A 16,202-nucleotide genomic window follows, 5' to 3' on the forward strand; every position below is an offset into this window, starting at 1 on the left:
CACAAACTGAACAATATGGAAGAATGGTGAATAGTATTTGTCTAGCAGTTTATTTTGTGAGACAAGCTAGCTCTTTAAGAGTTTGTTTGAAAAGTGTAAATCTTAGCAGGACCCAAGATTTAAGGGTTTTTTTGTTGTAATGTACTTTTGCAAGTTAATGATGAAAGTCAGATGAGGGCGAATTGTGATACCAATATCTGACTGAAAACCTTGTTTGTTAACAGGGACCACCTGGTCGTGTTGGCCCTCCAGGTACAGCAGGAACGGAGGGTCCAAGGGTGAGTACTGTTTTACTCATGTGAATCAGAGAGATCCCAAAAGGTGCAGATTTTCGACACAAATGTATATCCTTTCCTACAACACTGGCTACACTTTTATTTCACTGGCTGTAAAACACATTGAGACATCCCAATCATTTTCAGAAGGACTTCTTGTATCTGGACATTCTAAAAGATGAAAGGCTTAATAGCAATCTAGGTTTGTTTAATATATGGTTTCTATTTTTTTAACATTTAGATTCCCTACAGTGTGGAAACAGGCCCTTCGGCCCAACAGGTCCACACTAACCCTCTGAAGAGTAACCCACCCAGACCCATTTCCCTCTGACTAATGCACCTAACACTGTGGGCAATTTAGCATGGCCAATTCACCTGGCCTGCACATCTTTGAATTGTGAGAGGAAACTAGAGCAAACCCACATAGACGCAGGGAGAATGTGCAAACTCCATACAGAAAGTCACCTAAGGCTGGAATTGAACCTGGGTCCCTGGTACTGTGAGGCTGTAGTGCTAACCACAGACCCATCCTGCTTCCTACTGTTTCAGTTGCATGAAATTGTAGTCGTTTAATATAAATTCTTTGTCTTCTGATCCACAATCACCTGATGAAGGAACTGCGATCCTAAAGCTAGTGCTTCCAAATAAACCTGTTGGACTATAACCTGGTGTTGTGTGACTTTTAACTTTGTACGCCCCAGTCCAACACCGACATCCCCACTTCTTGTATCTGGGCATAGTTAATAGCAGAAGGCAGTAAACGCTTTGAAGTACATTTACATAAATTGCAAGTTTTTATTTACTGCAGTATGAGAGCAACCTTCAGGTTTTCCTGGAACATATCTCAGATGGTAAGGTGCCCTATGTGAGGGCTTTACAAGACCCCCTGGGGGGAGAAAAACCTAAAGCAGATCCAATTTTTTGTTATTTAGAAAATCTTTTGTTGTGTTTATAGTTGCACTTCAGCCCCCACGCTCCTGATCTTTGGGCTACCAGTGTGAAGGGGTGTGGGCGGATGGGAGGAGCTCCTCCTATATCAGGTCCAGGCAGCAGGCCGTGGAGGGAGGTCATCTCTGCCAACTGTCCAATTAATTGTCAGTGTGATTTGGTGACAGGAAATAAAATGTTCAGTAGTGTGTAAGAACACTTCTGGAAAAGGCAAAACAAGAGACCAGACCCAGGAATGGGTCTGTCCTGTACTGGGACTAACCTATGTATGACACTATTTTGATGTTTAACTATAAATAATGTTCCTTTCCAGTGGGGTTTTCTGTGTTATTACACCCTGCCAGGATGGAACTGAGCCATATGGAACGGAAGGATCTTGAATTTCTCCTTGTGGATGTGGTTTTTATTTGATTTCAGTTGTAATCAGGGCAGAGTGGTCTTGGATGTCAAAGAAGGAAACCTAAGTGTCCTACTCCTGCTTGTGAGTTCCTGAACGTGGGACTTTAACTGAGTTACCCCCAGGGACAAGCAGTCTGCTCACTGTAACAGACAAGTCTTAGATGTGGAGACAGGGTACTGAGGTAAAGCTCCATAGACTGCTGGATAGTCATGGATCGTATCTACCAGGAGTGGGTGCCTTCATAAAATTGGGGGTACGTAGGGAAGTGAGATATACAAGGTGTAATAAACAAAGCAGTGATGAGTACACTCCCACAAATGGTATAGAGATAAATAACCAATTGCTTTATACTTTTGTACCATTATTTGTACAAGAAGGATGACAGTTACTCTTTGTTCAGTAGTGATACAATGGCCTAACATTTTCAATCAAAACACCAATGGGAACCCAATGAGCTGAATAGCTTACAGTCGTAAAATTGAGATCAGAATTTTTAACATCTAGAACAACACATAAGTGATAAAAACACAAATTGTTGGAAAAGCTTAGCAGGTCTGGTAGCATCTATGGAGAGAAAGCAAAGTTAACTTTTCATGTCCAGTGACCCTTCCTCAGAACCATGCTCTAAGGAAGGGTCACTGGACCTGAAACATTAACTCTGCTTTCTCTCCACAGATGCTGCTGGACCTGCTGAGGTTTTTCAGCAATTTCTGTTTGTCTTTTTGATTTACAGAATCTGCAGTTTTTTTGGTTTTTAAACAAGTAAGTGATGACTTCAACAAATCATCTGGACCAGAACATTTACCAAAGTGCAGTGCTGGATGGTAGGAGTAAGCCATGGAGGGAGATTGAACTGACTTGTCTTAAGGTGGAGGAACTACCAAATGAGTCACGCTTAACAATAAGAAATAAAAGCTCTTCACTAGTGTTACCTTCATGTTAATCACTAACTGACTGAATGATTAGTGTCAGCTAAACTAGACAACAGAGTGAGAGACTGTATAAAGCTGAGGATCTGAATGAATAATTCAGAGTTATTCTGTTGCATTGCAAAAGAAAAAGACTTAGATGCATTCCTCTGATCAAACAAATTTACCATGATGTTATGTCCTGCACAAAGCTACTGTTCTGTTTCCTAAATTGCACTTCAAAAATACTTTAGTGACTCCAAAGAGCTTTGAGATGTCCAGTGGTCATTGAATAAATGCCAGATTATTTTTAGGCTGAGCTGCAAAAGATTGATGGTGAATCAGCGACCTCTTTTCTACCCCATGCTAATTTCTACTAAAGCCAGTGAGGATGAAAATCAGGCACTGTGTAAATCAAGCAACTGAGTCTCCAATATCAATTTTGCAAAACTTATTCAGATCCACTTCATTCTTGCTGTGGGCTGACTAGAAGTTTATCCCATGATTTTTTTTCCAAAATCTCCTGGCAGAAGTCACTTCTGCTTTTGATGCTGCCAGAGTCAAAGAGAGACGCCTTCTGTTACTGAGCGATGGTATATAAACGTGAATGCCATGGTGGGTATACTCCGGTAGCTTGCTGAATGAGGGAAGGAGGCAGAAAAAGTGACCCGGACAGTCATACAGGACCACTGCTGTTTGATTTTGTTAAGGAGGATTTGTTGCTGCTTCAGCTTTGACACGCCTGGAAGATCCAGTGGGTGGCACTTTCTGACCTTTAGCTAACTGGTTGTCAGGCATTTGAACATTTGGCACTGGAAGATACCAGTGCAGGGAATGTTCCCCATTTGGGACTCCTCTTTGTTTGGTTTAACCCATCTCTGTGATGTAATGTGCCATATTTGGAACAGTTGGAAGAGTCTGGGAAAGCATCAGCCTTGGGTATTATTGTTGGATTGTTAATGCAGAAATCTAGTTAATGTTCTGGGGACCCAAGTTCAATTCCCACCATGAAAGATGGTGAAATTTTAATCCAGTTAAAAATTTGAAACTAAGTATCCAACGATGATCATTGTCAATTGTTGTGGAAAACACCTTCCTGGCTCATTAATGTCCTTCAAGTAGGAGATGGCCATCCTTATCTGGTCTGGCCTATATGTGACTCCAGACTCACAACAATATGGCTGACTCTGAACTGACATCTGACATGCTTGCCCATTCAGCAACACCCTCATTGATGCCCCACAATAAATGAATTAATAAGAGGTCCCACTTAACAAGATCCTCAAGTAGCTGATTCGTGACACTTGCCAATTCCAGCTGATTGATGTCAAGACTGTGCTGCCAGACAGTTTTTTTATGGGGGACATAAATGCTTAATGCCAAAAGATACATTAACTCCAATCTCTTTCAAGACTGTGTTTCTTTCATATTACAGGGTTTTCCAGGTAAACAAGGACCAATTGGACCTTCTGGACCACGAGGACCACCTGTAAGTCATACCTTCAGAAAGAAATACTGCTGTTCAATATCTTTAACCAATGTTATGAATTATGAATAATCATCATACAAACAGTTTCAGCTTAAAATTTCACTGCACAAGTTCTTCACTGTAACTCAGCATCAAGGACAGAAATCATGGAATGATAAAAAAGTTTTCCTTTGCCTTAAATCTGATTAAGGAAAGGTAAAGTCTCCATAGTCCCTGATAGCTTTCTTATTAGAGAGAGACAATTGGTGAGTTTAACCTGAGGGTCACCATGTCTTAATGACCTTTTGCTCTCACTCTTTGATTTAATCTATGAAGCAACAGAAGTTTACAGCATGGTATGGATCTAACAGCACCAACTAATGCTAGAGCAGTTGAAAACCAGTTCCATTGTCCCACGGACCTATATCACCTTCTGATTAAATTTTATACACTTTTGTTCTGAAAGATATATTTGTCTCTGCCTCTTCCATTCTCTGCAGTAGAACATTTCAAGCTAACAACATCTATTTGACTCAGTTCATCAAGAAGAAAGGATGGAGTTATGATGATAGACTAAAACCACTTTATTCGCTCAAGAGGCTTGACCCCATCCAGGACAAAGCAGCTGCTTGATAAGCACCACATCCATGAGCATCCATTCCCTCCAACACCAACCCTCAGTAGCAGCAGTGTGTATCATCTACTGATGCGCTGCAGAAGTTCACCAAAGATCTTCCAAACCCACAAACACCTTCATCTAAGAGGACAAGGGCAGCAGATACATGAGAACTCCACCCCCTGCAAGCTCCCCTCCAAGCCATTCACCACCCTGAGTTGGAAATATATTGCTGTTGCTTCACTGTCACTGGGCCAAAATCCTGGATCTCCCTCCCTAAAGATATTATGGGTCAATCCACAGCACAAGGACGGCAGCAATGCAAGAAGGCAGCTCACCCCGACCTTCTCATGGGGCAACTAGAGATGGGCAAAAAAAAAATGCTGACTCAGTCAGCAAAGCCCACATCCTACAAATGAATAAAGAAAAACAAAACTGTCACAGGAAGTGCAAGTGGGGTGGGGTTGTCAAGTTAAGTTTGTTGTTTCGGGGGGATGTCAGACTGGGATCGGGGGGGCTGTTGGGGTCTGACAGTGGAAATGGCTGTTGTTTCCGACATCAAGTGGGAGAGATGTCAGTTCAGGGGTGGCAGGGGTTGGTCAAGCTGGTGATGGAGTGGAGTGGAGTCAGGGGTGAAGGTTGTGGTGACAGGATGAGGTCCGAGGGTAATTAGGCGTACGAAGTGGAATCAGTTTCAGGCAGGACAGAGGGTCTGTTCAGTGGGTGTATTTGGGTAAGTAGGTAAAAACAATGACTGCAGATGCTGGAAACCAGATTCTGGATCAGTGGTGCTGGAAGAGCACAGCAATTCAGGCAGCATCCAAGGAGCGGTAAAATCGACATTTCGGGCAAAAGCCATTCATCAGGAATAAAGGCAGTGAGCCTGAAGTGTGGAGAGATAAGCGAGAGGAGGGTGGGGATCACTGATGAGTTTGGAGCTCAGTTTTAGAGTTATCCAGCAGTTATCTTGCAGAGTAGCCAGTCTGCAGAATTCTTTACCTTAGAGCTCTATTGAGCATGGGTCTTTAAGTATATTCCAGGTTGAGGGACATAGATTTTTAATCAGTGAGGCAATCTAGGATGCTTGGGAAAAGGCACAAAAGTGGAATCGAAGATTATCAGGTCAGCCATGATCTTGTTGAATGGTGGAGCAGAATTGATAGACTGAATAGCTTACTTTTGCTCCTGTGTTTCTGGCCTTATGTGCAGATGAAGATTTTAGTCCTCTAATTGTAGGTGCGTAATGACTAAACTTTAGTGAGTTGGAATACTCCTAATTCTTTACCTTCAGTGGGATCTCCTGGAAGATTCCAGTCTTGAGGGAGTTGCCCACAAGAAAATCAAGTTTCTTGGGCAGTTCCCCAGTGAGGGATCCCACATGGCCCTGTTGTGGGAATACAGTCCGCACTGCTCCAATGGCTCTCTGGCCATCAGATTGTCTAGGCCAATACAAGTTGGAAAGAAGATGCTCGTATCTCCAATGTTGAGATAGCCTCACCACAGGTTCAAGAGGACAGTTGCTACATTTGTATGTGCACACACAAAGCTCAGAAATAATCAGAATTCGACTCAGGCAGGATTGTAGGATGAGCGTTATTGGATTGGACACCCATCCCACAATAGACGTAGTTTTATTTTCCACTGACCTCAACAGAAGGGACAATTGAGCTACTTGTGCAGCCAGTTGCCCATCCACTGTGAGACTAGGCGTTATTAACCCATTGCGTTATTGAGAGCATTCAGTTACCTCTGCCTTTACTTCACCTTGTAATGCTCATCCCATTTCTCTGTCAGGATAACCATCCAATCCTCTTGAGATGAAGCTTAATATTTTATGCGTACAGCATGCACACCATTGCTGAAATTATATTACACCAGTCTTTATACTGGCTCCAGTCCATTGCATTATGTCACAAGTTAAACAGACAATGCAACAAGTATGGCTCAGATTCAATCCATGACACCATTGTTGGAACATTCCCATCACAGAGAGTCAGGAGAGACAAGAGGATATCACTGGACTTGTAATTACATTTAAAAGGAACATGAACCAAAGGAGTGTGAGGAACCTGCTAACATTCCAAGGACCACTGTCATTGTTACAGTGGAGAGACAGGAGTCAGAATTGGTATTGGCCCATCTCCCAGTGTAACAACATACAAGCACAGGTAGACACTCGTTGTATGATTGCAGTGCATTAAATAATAGAATGACAGCTTCTGTGGCTTTTTGAGGAGAACCAATACAAGGGGAAAGCCTGCTTACTGTCATCTTCAGAAAACCTCCCAGCTGCAGATGCATCTAATGACCGGAGCAGTTTAGGTCTTTGTGATCAATACACAGATTTTAGAGTGAAGTTCCACCTTCACTGTGGACTACCTCTACCACTGTGGCATTGGCATTATACAGTCATAGAATCACTACAGTGTCGCTGGAGGCCATTGACCCATTGAATCCATGTTGACCCTCTGCAGGTCATCCCACCCTGACCCACCCCCCCAATCCTGTCCTGTAAGCTTGTAGGTTAATGCACCTCACCTACACATCCCAGAACACTATGGGAAATTTAACATGGCTAATCCGCCTAACCTCCACATCCTTGGACACTATGGGCAATTTAGCTTGGCCAATCCACCTCACCTGGACATCCTTGGACACTATGGGCAATTTAGCATGGCCAATCCACTTGCACATCTTTGGACTGTGGGAGGAAACCTAGGTAAATAATCTGGGGAATGTGAGTTCAGCATTTCAATTGGCAATTTGAATTTTAGTTTTCAGAGGAACATGATGTGTTATGTCTACAGTGAATTCAGATGTTTTTTTCAGTTCAATGCACACTATCCTGTTTGCCAATCCCTGCTGTCTAGAAATGTAACTTCAAATTAATATTGACCTGATATTCCACATTCCTCTTCCTCATAATGACCTCAATCTTCACCATCTCTGACTCATCAGAGAATTACACTTGCTGAACTACTTTTGACTGATGTAACTGTCTATCTTCCCGAGACTAGAACTTAGAGGGCCACAGGGACTGAGACTGGCTGGGTAACTCTTTCAGGAGCCAGTACAGTCATGATGGGTCGAATGGCTTCCTTCTGTTCTGTAAAATTCTATGATTCTATGAAATGCTAATTATAGGCTCTCAATACTCACAAATTATTTGTTTTGTTTAGGGCCCAAATGGTGTTTCTGGCCCTCCCGGTCAACCAGGAAGTCAAGGACCAAAAGGTGAAATGGGATCAGTGGTAAGTGATGAACTTAACAAATTCAAATTTGCAGAAGGAAGGGATATACCATTTGACATAAATCAGCTGGAGTCTGTGCTGTCTGCTATTCCCTTTACAATTGCATAAGACTGAAGCCCGTGCGGCAGCAGATCAGACGAGGACGTGAGCAATCCCATATTATTTTTCAAAAGCAAGCTGTGTTCTGTTGCTATGAGGATTAGGATGAGCATATAGAAAGCCTTTAGTTGGAAAATGAAGCAGTTTGCAGTGCACATGCAAAATCAAGTCACATCTGTCAAGCCATGGGACATTGATGCCTTCCCTATGTGCATAATTTTACCCATGTGTATGGTCCTGTGGGTTGGGTGTGGGCAATTTGCAAGCATTACACCACTTCCTATTTTATCATATGAAATGTGTGGATGAAAACTCCAAATTTCTTCTCAGTTTTGCCCAAATGGCATCAGATTGTATCCCCGTGTTGTTGCATTGGCACTTTTCCTCCAATTCTCTGCAATCAAACAAGTCAATTTCACTGGACAGCGATCTTTGATGCAGCCATGCCCAGTGGTTGAGCAACAAAATATTTTCTTTTCCACTAGAGTAACTGAACCTCATATTTTCTCCTTCCCAATATTAATCATTGTGGGCTGATTTAGGTCCTCAATGTGCATATCAATCAGTTGCTGGCATTTAAAAATAACTTTAGATTTAGAGAAACAGTGTGGAGTGTGCAAATATTTAACACGTCCACATAAATTTTCACTCCCTGCTATTTTAAAGGAGATGTTAACTTTCTTTTAAAATTCCCCATGTGGGGAACTTCAGATCCAACCCCCATTAAACATTCAGACACTAATATTGAACATGGTAGTTTCAAAGTCCTTATGATTCTCATTGCTGACTGTTTCAAGCTGTGTATATTCAGTGATTTGAGCTGGTTCCTGACTTACCAATAAATTAAACTCAGATGTGACCTCAATGTTATAGTCTTTACACTAACATTGTTATGTGACTAGTCTTATTTCTAACAAATCCTGATCTAATGTATATCAATGAAGTCTTTCCTTATGACTTCAGTTTACCCTGACAGGCCTTAGTCTAGATTTTTAATTGTCTGTATAATTTAACCCAATTGACTGTCTTGTCAGCGGACACAAATAGAAATTTCAAACAAAAGCAGAAACTGCTGGAGAAAATCAGCAGGTCTGGCAGGATCTATGGAGAGAAAGCAGAATCAACGTGTCGAGCCCAGTGACCCCTTTTTCAGAACTCATAACTTTCATAGCTGCCATAAGTTCTGAGGAAAAGTCACTGGACTTAAATATTAACTCTGCTTCCACTCCACAGACCTGCTGAGTTTCTCCAGCGGTTTCTGCTTTCATTTCAGATCTTCAGCATCCACATCTCTTGGTTTTATTTTTAGATCAATGGAAATTTGTTGCTTGTGCAAAAATTTTCTAACGCCAGCTCATGAGTGAAAAGTTGGATGAAGTTAGGAAGTCTACCAGCGAATGGAAAATTGTGCGCTGAAGAAATTTAAGGGGTCGAAGGAGTGTTGGAACGGAGTACAAAACCTTGAAATGTGTCAGACAGTCTGAAAGAAATTTACATTAATAGCTATTGTCAAGTCTAGGGAGGCAAGCGAATATGAAGCAATGGACAAATAATAGGGGAAAGGGCAATCAAGGTGAAATCATGAGCCTGTGGGAAGCATCAATAGAAATGATATTGCACAGCGTGATGGGGGTGGGCTTTCATCCTCTTCCATTGTGCCAGTTGGAGGTACAATCAAGATTTAGCCTCCAAGGTAAGTACTGACCCCACTGGACATACCAGCTCCAGGATATGTATTGGGGAGAGATACCTTTCAGCAGGTCCTCCCACTGTACTTCATGTAACAGGCTCTGAGACATTAGTTCGCCTTTAAGACCACTGCATTGAGCAGCTGAGGTCCCCTTCCCTCAGAAAAAAAATGTTATTTCATTGGAGGCAGTTAAGAGAAAGTTTGTTTGGATGATCCGTGATATGGAGAGCCTGTCCAGAGAGCAAAGATTAAGTAGATTAGGACTGTGTTCACTGGAGTTTAGAAGAATGGGAGGTGATCTGATTGGAATGTATCAGATTTTTAAGGGGTTTGACAGTAAATGCTGAGTGGCTGTTTCCCCTCACCGGAGAGTCTATGGCCAGAGGGCATAGTCTCAAAATAAAGGGACACCAATTTAAGACTGAGATGAGGAAGAATTTATTCTCTCTGAGAGTTGTGATTCTTTGGAACTCCTTGCCATAGAGCACTGTGAACGCAGAGTCCTTGTGTATGTTTAAGACTAAGATCAAGAGATTCTTGATCAGTCGGGGAATCAAGGGTTACGGGGAATCAGCGGGAATGTGGACATGAGGAATGTCGGATCAGCCATGATTCTATTGAATGGCGAAGCAGATTTGAGGGGTCGAATGGTCTCCTCCTATCTCTTAAGGTCTTCAGACTTTTAGGTGGGTATGATTGGCAGCCTTTGACAGGAGTCAACTTAGGTAATGCAGCTTGTTCATCCCCCAGCATGTCTTTCATACTATGATTTCATTTTTAATAACATCCAGTTTTGGGAAACCGCTCTGACTAGCGATGCCAGCATTTATTGCCCAGTCAAAATATATAGAAATATGAAAATAGCCCAAACTGTAAATATTAAAAAACAATAGTAATAAAATAAACTTTTGAATTCAACAGCTGCTTTGCATTAGGACTCTTGTTCCTTGTGGGTTAAATTATTTTTGTTGGTTGGATTGAGAAAGGCTTGTAGCTGTACAGTACATTCTCATAGGAAAAATAGTGTAATGTTCCAGGATTTCAGACTCGTTTCCAGATATAGTTCTATCATAGAAAAATGTAGAAAGCTGCATATGGGAATGTGGACCACAAATAGATCAATGAGGTTGTTTTGGCAACTTTTCATTTCCATGCAACAAAGAATTCCACACACATCCTTCATCTAAGGTAAACTCAGTGCTCTCCTGGAAGAACCCCCCCCCCCCCCTCCTGTGGTTCTATTGTTAAAGAGATGGTGAATACATTTGGCTGAATTTCTCCTGTAAGATGCTTGAGTTGACAAATTGATTAACTTGTTCTTGAGGTATCCCTGTGCAGTGCTTTCAATGAATTCATTAAAAGTTGAAGTGCATTTTCTCTGTGTATTGTTATTCATGATTGTTGGATTGTTTGGTGTAGTTTCTGTACACAACATTTACAATGAAGTGGTAAACATTTTGTGATGTAATAACTAGTTGTAATGAATTTGTGAACATGCTGTGGTGAAGTCTGTGTGCTCATTGGCACAAAATTAACAAAACGTTTTGCCCATTCTGCAAAAACAGTGATCAGAGAAGATCACTCCAGTCAACTCATAGAGTCATAGAGATGTACAGCATGGAAACAGACCCTTCGGTCCAACTCGTCCATGCCGACCAGATATCCTTAATAAACCTAGTCCCATTTGCCAGCACTTGGCCCATATCCCTCTAAACCTTTCCTATTCATATATGCATCCAAATGCCTTTTAAATGTTGTAATTGTACCAGCCTCCACCACTTCCTCTGGCAGCTCATTCCATACACGTACTAGCCTCTGTGTGAAGCCATTGCCTCTTAGGTCCCTCTTAAAATTTTCCCCTCTCACCTATGCCCTCGAGTTTTGGACTTCCCTGCCCTGAGGAAAAGACCTAGTCTATTCACCCTATCCATGCCCCTCTAGACAAATGTATAAATCAAACACAGACATCCCGCATACTCACTCCCCACAGACTGGCCACCATCTACAAGGTGCAAGTCAGGACTGTGATGGAATACTCCCCACTTGCTTGGATGGGTACAGCTCCAACAACATTCAAGAAGCTTGACACCATCCAGGACTAAGTAGCCCGTTTGGTGCCACACCCACAAGCATCCACTCCCTCCACCAACAACGCTCGGTAGCAGCAGTGTGTACTATCTACAAGACGCACTGCAGAAATTCTCCAAAGATCTTTAGACAGCACCTTTCAAGCCCACATCCCTTCCATCTTGAAGGACAAGGGCAGCAGGTTCATGGAACACCACTCCCTGCAAGTTCACCTCCAAGCCACTTACCACCCTGACATGGAAACATCTAGACGTTCCTTCACTCTGGCTGGGTCAAAATCCTGGAATTCCCTCCACTAGGGCCTTGTGGATCAACTCATAGCTGTGGTTCCAGAAGGCCACTCACCATCACCTTCTCAAGGTCAACTCGGCTCAGCCAATAAATACTGGCCCTGCCAGTGACACCCACATTCCATGAGTTTTAAAAAAAGCAAAAAATATGTAAACTAGTCAAACATGACCTTGGGTGGATCCTCATGATCCCTCAGTAGCAGTAGCTTGGTTAATAGAAAGCTGTTGCTGATTATTGTTGGGAAACAATAGATTGCCTTGCAGGGTGCTTGCAGGGACTTGTCTGGAGGGTATTATTTCGGATAGTCCCAGTTGCTGGCATCAAGCTCATCTGGCACCAGGGTGGTCTGGCTTCTGTATTGAGCGTCAGGTGCTGCTTCAGGCTGGGGACCTCAGTATTGGTTGTCACTATGCATTGGAAAGGATGCTATCCAAGCCCCATGAAAATCCCTGGTGTGCTATATTAATGTCAGACTGCTGCAGGCTTCCCGACATGTATTCCAGCAGGTTTGCCAATGCATCAAGTATTTTACTGTGCAAATCCTTCAGTCTACTCATGTAGGCCAGGCATCAAGGAACTCTGCAGCAAATCTCCCCTGTGATCCTTACAGCAAACTAGCCCCTGGGCCACCCTTATTCCTCAACTGTCTGCAGGCAGTCTGATTGAAGGTCTATGTTATCCTTTAATTAGACTAGACTAGACTTAACTAGACTAGACTTACAGTGTGGAAACAGGCCCTTCGGCCCAACAAGTCCACACCGACCCGCCGAAGCGCAACCCACCCGTACCCCTACATTTACCCCTTACCGAACACTACGGGCAATTTAGCTTGGCCAATTCACCTGCCCCGCACATCTTTGTGACTGTGGGAGGAAACCGGAGCACCCGGAGGAAACCCACGCAGACACGGGGAGAACGTGCAAACTCCACACAGTCAGTCGCCTGAGTCGGGAATTGAACCCGGGTCTACAGGCGCTGTGAGGCAGCAGTGCTAACCACTGTGCCACCGTGCCGCCCTTCAATCATCCCTTAGGATGATGATTGTGGAGAGTCAGAGAGATGTACAGCATGGAAACAGACCCTTTGGTTCAACTCATCCATGATGACCAGATATCCTTAATTAATCTAGTCCTGTTTACCAGCATCTGGCCCAATTCCCCTTAAGCCTTCCTATTCATATACCCAATCAGATGCCTTTTAAATGTTGTAATTGTAGAGTGCATAAACAATTGATGGTATTCCATCACTGTCCTTCTTGCTTTTGACTTGGAAATCTGAAAGAAATAAGCTGTACAGGTCGGGTAGAAGCAGAAGGTGCTGGAGGAACTGCACAAGTCTGGCAGCAACTATAAGGAAAAAAGTTCACAGTTGGATGTTGGTCTCAGTTGTCCTCAGAACTGCTAGTTCTGAAGAAGGTCACTGAATGCAAGGTGATAACTCTGCTTTCTCCCCACAGATGCTGCCAGACCTGCTGAGTTTCTATAGCGTTTTCTGGTTTTGTTTCAGATTTTCAGCATCTGCAGTTCTTTGGTTTTACGATAGCTGCAGGGATTTGGTAAAAGGAGTGAGCAAAGTATAAGGTTCTTTCAACCGTCCATCTGTAGCTCACAAATCAGAACAGATTCAGTGATCAATGTGTGTGTCAGGATTACTGCAACTCCACAAGCTATGAGCTTGGCCCTATCGTAAATCTTGGAAATAGTGCTTAAGTCATTTACTCACCTTGGAGGCCTGATGGTCAAATAGGGCATATCAAAACAGTCCCACAATACAATGGCTACCAATGCTGATCAATGCAACAGGTGAAGTTAGTTGTTCATGGTGCTGCCCTGTTCACCAACAGAATGTAGTCTCACCAAAAAGACGGTCTTCCTACCACTTAAATGAGTAATGTGGTGAATGAGTTTCAATTCTGGTGTAATGCCAGGTCTGTTCTCTGTCTGTCCCAGTGATTGGCAAAAAACACATCTTTTTGACTAGTTGCAACAGTAAGATTATTGGATGTACTCAACCAATCTGTGTTTTCAAACCTCAGGACAGAATGTCCAGCATTGGAAGTGGTTCAATGCTTCGCCAACACTTATTCAACATTCCTGAATTTGCCAACATTTCCATGAAAAACTATTTAAAATTATCATTTGAGCTGATTCTTTCTAGAAGCTACATATACGTGTGTGTGCAGAACCTGGTCCTCTGCAGGAGAACAGAATTTGTCCAAGCATTGCATCTTCTCAGTTAAACAAAATTTTGAGAGGACATTGTTTCTCAATGCCTTCCCTATGGCTTGTCTCATCCAATCATAGAGTCATACAGCATGGAAACAGACCCTTCAGTCCAACCAGTCCATGCTGACCATAGCCCAAACTAAACTAGTCCCACCTACCTGCGCATGGTCCAAATCCCTCCAAACATTTCGTAATCATGATCTAATTGGAGTTGACTTACCTTTTTGAATTCAAATAAAATCTTGAGGATAAATTGGTGCATTCACATGGCAATGTCTCAAGTACCAACCAGTCAGCACCCTGTGCAGTATAAACTGGTGTTCCTTTTGAAATTTTGTATTCTTGTGATGGTCCTGATGGGTGCAGGTCAGAAAGATTCAATAGCATGTCCCTTTCACTTCTCAGCAACAGATTGTGTGATGTGGGAAGGAGAATTGTTTGTGGGGAAATGGTCAACTTTGTTGGTTTGAGTCCCATTGCTGTCCACAGCCTCAGTATTCCAGTGACGGTGATCATTTACGCTGGGAAATGCGGCCATGCTTAGCCCTGTCAGTCAGATGTTGCCACCTTCAGCTCTTGTCCATCCACCGCTCTTGTGAATGAGGCTGGTGCAATCCATTTGGGTGAGATGGGCTGGATTGTTGTGAACCAAGCAGTGCATGCAAGTTGTGAGATGTAGGTGTGAGTCTTGGACCAGTGGTGAGAGAGAGCTGCAGTGAAACAGTGGATGTTAGATATGTGTTGCCACTGACAAAGATAGTTATTCAGTGGCTCATGTAAGTGTGGTCCATTAAGCAGTGTGCGAGGCTAGTTTTGAAGTCAGTAGGATGGACCAGTGAAGATTTTTCATTGACGTTAACCGTTCGTGGTAAGGACTTCTAACTTCTTAGAACCCAGCATCCAGGACATGAGGTTTGTTGTACAGTTGTTGGGATGTGGCTTTTAAAACTATATGGACAGACTTGTGAGACTGTCAGCGTGTGAGACCATTGAACACTTAGTTCTGAATCCAGGACCATTGGGGTGAGACTTCTGGGCGATCTGGCTCCATTGCTTCCACTAAGTTTCTTTGAAATGTCTCATAGAAGCCTATGCATCGGTGATATCTTGATGTGTCAAAGCTTCCAGTGCAGCTGCAGAAAGCCTTACATTTTTCTGTCTGCCATTTTACACTGCGATTGAATGTACCACCGTATGAAAATCAATGAGAATAACTTGCAGCACTTGCTTCAGTGAAAATCACTTTGTTCCTTAGAAAGTGGCTTTTATTGGTGAAGGCTAGCTCTAACATATGCTATAGTCTCTCAATATTACACCACCTCCTGCAATAAGATTAGAGTTAGCCACTTGGCAATTAACATAATGCTGGCCACAGACCTCTATCATTGAAATTAGCAGGCAGTACAAAGATTGCATGCTGTTTACTTCAGAAGCAGTGGGCATTGGGTAACCCTTTGATGTGATCGTCTGGGTGTTTTCATACTGAAACCAAAGTGATTCAATTACATTTGATGCTGAAATGCAACTAAATTAATGTACTTTCTTTTGCACAGGGACAAATTGGTCCAAAGGGGGAGAAAGGTGACCGGGTAAGTGCAGATCTTAACCCCATTTCTATTTTGTGACTCAATCTGTGTTTGTAATGCAGCATCTCTGAAGGTAAGAGAGTACCAGTTGAGACTCCCCCAGCTTCTAAAGGAGCTGTTGGAGCTCATGACCTGGCTCTGTGTGAATTAAAGGTTGGAATTGAGCCAAAAGTTAATATAATGTAGAATTTGTGAGTTACGGACAGAATCTGTCTAGCTAACTTCAGGTACCTATTGGTGTTGGGGTAAAAAGTGAGGTCTGCAGATGCTGGAGATCACAGTTGAAAATGTGTTGCTGGTTAAAGCACAGCAGGTTAGGCAGCATCCAAGGAATAGGAAATTCGACGTTTCAGGCAT

At 42.8% G+C, this 16,202-nt stretch overlaps 1 protein-coding gene across 1 annotated transcript in view; it reads left to right on the forward strand.

Annotated features, from left to right (window-relative positions):
- Nucleotides 1–16,202, forward strand: part of col12a1a (collagen, type XII, alpha 1a) — a 270,018-nt gene that overhangs the window by 231,341 nt on the left and 22,475 nt on the right. The window contains exons 57-60 of the mRNA XM_060831214.1: nucleotides 225–278; nucleotides 3,967–4,020; nucleotides 7,795–7,866; nucleotides 15,813–15,848. Of these exons, the coding sequence (XP_060687197.1) occupies nucleotides 225–278; nucleotides 3,967–4,020; nucleotides 7,795–7,866; nucleotides 15,813–15,848 (216 nt within the window). The remainder of the gene's footprint in view (nucleotides 1–224; nucleotides 279–3,966; nucleotides 4,021–7,794; nucleotides 7,867–15,812; nucleotides 15,849–16,202) is intronic.

The sequence above is a fragment of the Hemiscyllium ocellatum genome, chromosome 10, assembly GCF_020745735.1.
Source record: "Hemiscyllium ocellatum isolate sHemOce1 chromosome 10, sHemOce1.pat.X.cur, whole genome shotgun sequence".
Classification (NCBI taxonomy): Eukaryota; Metazoa; Chordata; class Chondrichthyes; order Orectolobiformes; family Hemiscylliidae; genus Hemiscyllium; species Hemiscyllium ocellatum.